The 5,436-nt window shown below is 46.2% G+C and overlaps 1 protein-coding gene across 1 annotated transcript in view; it reads right to left on the bottom strand.

Annotated features, from left to right (window-relative positions):
- Positions 1-683: 683 nt before the first annotated feature.
- Nol10 (nucleolar protein 10) overlaps positions 684-5,436 on the bottom strand; it is an 82,380-nt gene continuing 77,627 nt past the window's right edge. The window contains exon 21 of the mRNA XM_021178984.2: positions 684-1,651. Coding sequence (XP_021034643.1) covers positions 1,532-1,651 — 120 coding nt within the window. The 3' untranslated portion in view covers positions 684-1,531. The remainder of the gene's footprint in view (positions 1,652-5,436) is intronic.

Genomic DNA, 5,436 nt, shown 5'->3' with positions numbered 1-5,436 from the left:
AGAGGTCAACCACAGGTTGCTCAGACAAGCCCTTTAAGGCCATGGCTGGGTTTCCATTTCCTGGCCTGTAGTGATGTGAACAGCCTCTGCACACCCTGACACCCTCTGAAACTAAGAGCCAAGATGAATCCCTTAAGTCCATATTGAGTATTTTGGTGATAGCTGTACAAAAGCAACTGATATAAACACAGAAAAATGACAGAGTAGGATACCAGCATGCACAACAATTTTAAAATGGGAAACTTTGAGAAAGGGAAGAGAGGGCACCAGGGGCTCACAGCCCTAGGAGGGATCTGCTTAATAGTTAATAAAGAGGTAGGGAGGTAGGAGTGTGTGTGTGCGTGCGTGCGCGTGTGCAGATTCATGTACCAACAGTCAGAAAGTTCTTGAGTACACATCACAGGCTAAAGAGACAAGGGTCCACAACACTGACTGCTAACTAATGTGTCCTGCCTTGTGGACTCACCATAGGTACAGCCTAACGACCTCTCATTCTATTTGTTTACATGAGAATCTCCAAAGTATGGAAGCTAAAGTGAATTTTAAATTTCCACAGGCAGGAGTCTTCCTCAGAGAAACTGTCCAAAGAAAAGCATCTACTTTCATAGGCGCTGCCTGTATCAAATAGTACTTCATCAGGAAAAAACTAGGTAATTTTGTGACAAGCTAAAACAAATAGCCAGTAGCATTCACTTATTATTTATTAATTTATACTCTTGATATAAAAATAGTTTAAAAACTATACAAAGGAATATAAGCAAGTCAGTCAGCCTGCCAACATACTCATGCACATAGGCAGGGCCACCCAGCAGTCATCAGGTGACTCAGTCCTGAGGGGCAGAAGACAGTGGGAACAGACACTCTGGCTGGGCCTGGTGGTGCATCCCTTTAACTTCAGCACTCAGGAGGCAGAGGCAAGTGGATCTCTATGAGTTCAAGGCCACAGATTGAATTCCAGGACACCCAGAGCTACAGGAGAAACCCTGACTCAAGTCTCAAACAAACAAATGACAAAAAAACCCAAACCATTCTTTTTTTTTTTTTTTGGTTTTTTGAGACAGGGTTTCTCTGTATAGCCCTGGCTGTCCTGGAATTCACTCTGTAGACCAAGCTGGCCTCGAACTCAGAAATCCACCTGTCTCTGCCTCCCAAGTGCTGGGATCAAAGGCGTGTGCCACCACGCCCGGCTGACCCAAGCCATTCTTACAACATGATAATGTCTTGTTCCAGTAGAGGATCAACTTTTCACTTCATGGAGGCCTTTCCATATCTGAAATGATGCCTGCTTCTCCTGATCATCAGCAGGGGAGAAGACAAGATTTAAGGGCGGGGTGGGGTGGGGGTGGGGAGAGAAAGGGGCAGCCACTTGGAAAAAGCACCCAGGGCCAGGGACTTCTCCAGGTGGGTAGTGGGCCAGTCAGACCACCACCACCATGCATACACATCTACACGGAGCCTGGTTATGATGTCCTTGTGAGAATCCATGGGGAGAAGCACAGCTTCCTAGTTGCTCGTAGGCACATTTCTTTGGTCAGTGAAAGGGCCGGCCTCTTCTGGGTCTGGACCTCAGATGGCTGGCCGACCTACGCAGCTTTTTCCTCTCCTGACGATGCAGTTTCTCAGCCTCCTGTTGCTTCTTTTGCTGTTCAGACTAAAAGAAAGTGAGGTGAGTAGAGGAAAGGGTCTGCTATAACCCTCAGGGAGGAGCAAAGGCTGCCAGTCACACAGTCCTGCAACCAACACTGTGCAGCTCAGCATCACGTCCTGGTGGCGGCAGGAGTTAGACGAAGAACAATTTTCACTGTCAAAGGAGAAATTCTGAATCCCTGGGCAAAAAGAAGTATCCACACACCAGCCTAACCACAAAGTAGGAGCCCCTGGGATGCTCTAAGAGGACTCATGCCTACTTCTGCTTGCACACTGAAACTCTGAATTCATTCACATAGACTTAAAGACAAATAAAAATGTTGCATTTTATCAAATACATATCAAATGTGTATTTTTATTACACACATATTAAAGTGCATTATGACCTACACCTGATTAGATAACTCATTAGGGCTGGCTCCAAAGAGCTTTTGGGTGCTAGGGAGGGAGAGAGAGAGAAAGAGGGGAAGAGGAAGGGAGAGAAAGAGGGAAAGAGAAAGGGAAAGAGGGAGGGTGGATGGTGGATCAAGCCTCCCTGGAAAGAACAGACTTGCTATTATTAACCCCTGGCAGTCTGGCAGGGATGGTTTCCACATGAGTTTTCTATCTTCATTTGCTTGAGAGGTGGCAATGCTCCCAGATCCCACTTTCTTTCCAGTGGCACCCCCACTCTCAGCAGACAATCAGTGCAGAACCTACTGAATAGAGGAGCTAAGGAGTCTGAAATCCATACCAATACTTGCTGTTGGCACTTGGAGCTTTAGCACACTTGGATAAAATGCAGATAGATATTCACCAGTGTTTCCCTCTTGAAAAAAACATCTGAGTTTAAAGAGTGGGTGTGGGGTGATATGGTGAGCCCACAAAGGGCCCATCTCCGCATTCTGGTAGCTTGGGTTCCTATATTACTCCAGGTCCATTTCTGATAACCAATATATCCTGTGCATTTTCAAAATAAACCCTGCCCAGTATGCCCTTCCAATTCCGGTGGAAGCCTCCCTCTGCAATTCAAGGGTCCCTTTCTCACTGGGTGGAGTAGGGGATGGAGATGTAACCACATTTTCCTGGTTCACTCCTATGGTCAACATTATGTCAGGCTGGTGAGGTGGCTCAGTAGGTGAAGGTATCTGCCACCAAGCCTGGTGACCTGAAATTGATCACCTGGGGGGCCAAATGGTAGAAGAGAGAAATAACTAACTCAAGTTGCCCTCTGACCTCCACATGCATGACACGGCACCCATGCACGTACACACACAAATAAAATATATAGAAAATACTGTGTCAGTTAGGCCTCTGCTTCCTAACACACTGCTTAGACTCTTTGCCATGAGCTCACAGGCACTTCCTCCACCAGAGCACTTACTTTGGGCTAATTTGGTAAATGTGTCATTTGCCCTATTTCCTTAGCAGAGAGAATGGGCTGAGCCTTGCAGCCAGTCAGAGCACTGCACTGGTTTCCTGTGTTAACAGGGAGACTCTGGAACCTAGGGACTGCACCTGCCCTGGAGACTAAACTGCACATCATCAAGACCCTCACAGAGTTATTAGCACAACTATTTAATTCTGACGAATAAGGCTCTGGGTTTGTTTCAGTGAGAACTCGGCAGGGGCAGGGGCAGAAGAAGGGGAGAATATTCTGCCCTACATATTAATAAGTTCCCCTCACTCCTCCCCACCCTCAATAGTGTCTGCGTAGCCAGACTGCCTTCACACTCATCATCTTCCTGCTTCAGCCCCAAGAGCAGATTAGGGTTGTGGGTATGCACTACCATGTCTGGCTTATAAAATGCATGTCTTGTTTTTTGTTTGTTTTGTTTTTCAAGACAGGGTTTCTCTGTGTAGCCCTGGCTGTCCTGGAACTCACTCTGTAGACCAGGCTGGCCTCAAACTCAGAGATCCACCTGTCTCTGCCTCCCAAGTGCTGGGATTAAAGGCATGTGCCACCACTGCCCAGCTAAAATGCATGTCTTTAGATGTGCTGAATGCAGATAGACAGGATGCTGGGAGCTCTAAGGATTTCTGGTGTGTGGCCCTGTTGTTACAGTATGAAGCAGGACTGTGGGCAGCTCTGGACAGCTTCTCAGCCTTCTCCAGGCCAAGAGCTGCCAGAGGAGCTGGGAAGAGGCCTCCATTGTTCTGTAGACAAAGCTCCCCACACACAAGGTCTATCATTAGCCTCTCTCCCCAAGGCTGCGCCGGGAGACCATGCCACTGTGTCACCCACTCATCAAGATTTACAGGGCAATTAGCTCTTTTCCAAGTCAGCTTTCCTCTTTCTCCTTGTTCCTGTGCAGCTGCAGCCTACAGCCCTCGTGGGGCAGGGGAGAGGACAGACGCTAGCTGTGGAGACATATGCAGCAGCTCTGATTCCAGCATTAGTACACACAGCCTCCCCGTGAGTTCTACGGGCACTGTAGAAAGCACCTATAGACATACTGGGCAACTCCATGATTTTGCCTCAGTGTATCATATACAATAAACATAGAACAAAGGGAAACGTCTATAAACAAATACACAAATATGTTTCTAAATATATATTTAACAGTGATATACTAAATAGTTAAGAACATGCCAATCAAGTAACAAAACTCATAAATCAAACATTAATTGACATAGCATATTCTCCCAAAGGGTTCTGAAGCCTACAGCTGATTCAGCTCTGATGTCACTTCAAGCAAGTCTCAGGGTATCTCCCCATCTTTTCATTTTACTACAAATCTACAAAATGACATTCAACTTTGTACATTTTGACTTGAAAGTTCTGTGGCGTGGAAATGACTCTGTCTTCTCACTGCCAGAGCCAGGCCTGTGACCAGCATCCTCCCACTGAGCTATCTCCCAGCTCTGAGACAAAAGCTTCGAGTGGGACGGTTACAGATCTACTGAACATACTAGAAAGCACTGACTGGCTTGTTGAGTGTGGGGATGGAGTTCGGCTGTAGTGTTACCTGCATGTGCATGGACCTGGGGAACCGCTAGTAAGCAGTAGGAGAGAAAAAGAAAAGAGAGCATGAGGGAGTAGCCCTTTTCTGTCGAGTTTTCCAACTTCACGGAAAGAACTGACCAGTGAGCAGCTCAGACAGCTCAGGCTTGTGCCAGTCTCACCGGGGCTACAAGGGGCTATGATTATGGAATAGAAGCAGTGCCGCCCTGCAGTCTGCTGGGCAGAGCCACACAGAGAAACTGTGGATCTGGTCCTAGAGATGGATCCTGTTTCAAAGGTGACACAAACTTGCCCCTTATAGATTACAGACAATAAAGCTAACAATAAGCTCTGTTACACAATAAGCCTTGTGTTGACAAGTCATACTCTGCTCATTTGATTTCAGGAGAAAAAGGCTAATATATCAAGTGGTTTTAGCTTAAAATTCTTATCTATTTAAAAGAATACATTACAGACTGACAGAGTTTTGGAACACTGCAAGAACCAACTGCTAAGTGTGTGTTCTTGTGTGAAATCCAGAGCTCCTCCTGTGTATATTGAGAAAAAGAAAACCTCGGGGATTTTATAGCACGTAAGTGGCATGTCAGTTTAGAGAAGCAGCCATAGGGAATGGCAATCACTTTTGCAGACACCCTTTTTTTACTTGATGACTTTGTTGAGGAATCTGACTGAGAAAGAGAAAATTATCTTTTTGAGAAAAGACACCTGTTGTTTTAGTTGTTAGTTAATGGCAGATACTTCAGCAACTTAGTCCCTCCCACAATGTGCAAAAGGCATTAGCACTACAGCGCGCATAAGAAATGGATCTTTGCTGGGCAGTGGTGGTGCACACCTGTAATCCCAGC

This window comes from Mus caroli, chromosome 12, assembly GCF_900094665.2.
Source record: "Mus caroli chromosome 12, CAROLI_EIJ_v1.1, whole genome shotgun sequence".
Lineage (NCBI taxonomy): Eukaryota > Metazoa > Chordata > Mammalia > Rodentia > Muridae > Mus > Mus caroli.
The sequence above is the reverse complement of the archived record's forward strand: the minus strand, read 5'-3'. Positions and strand labels throughout refer to the sequence as shown.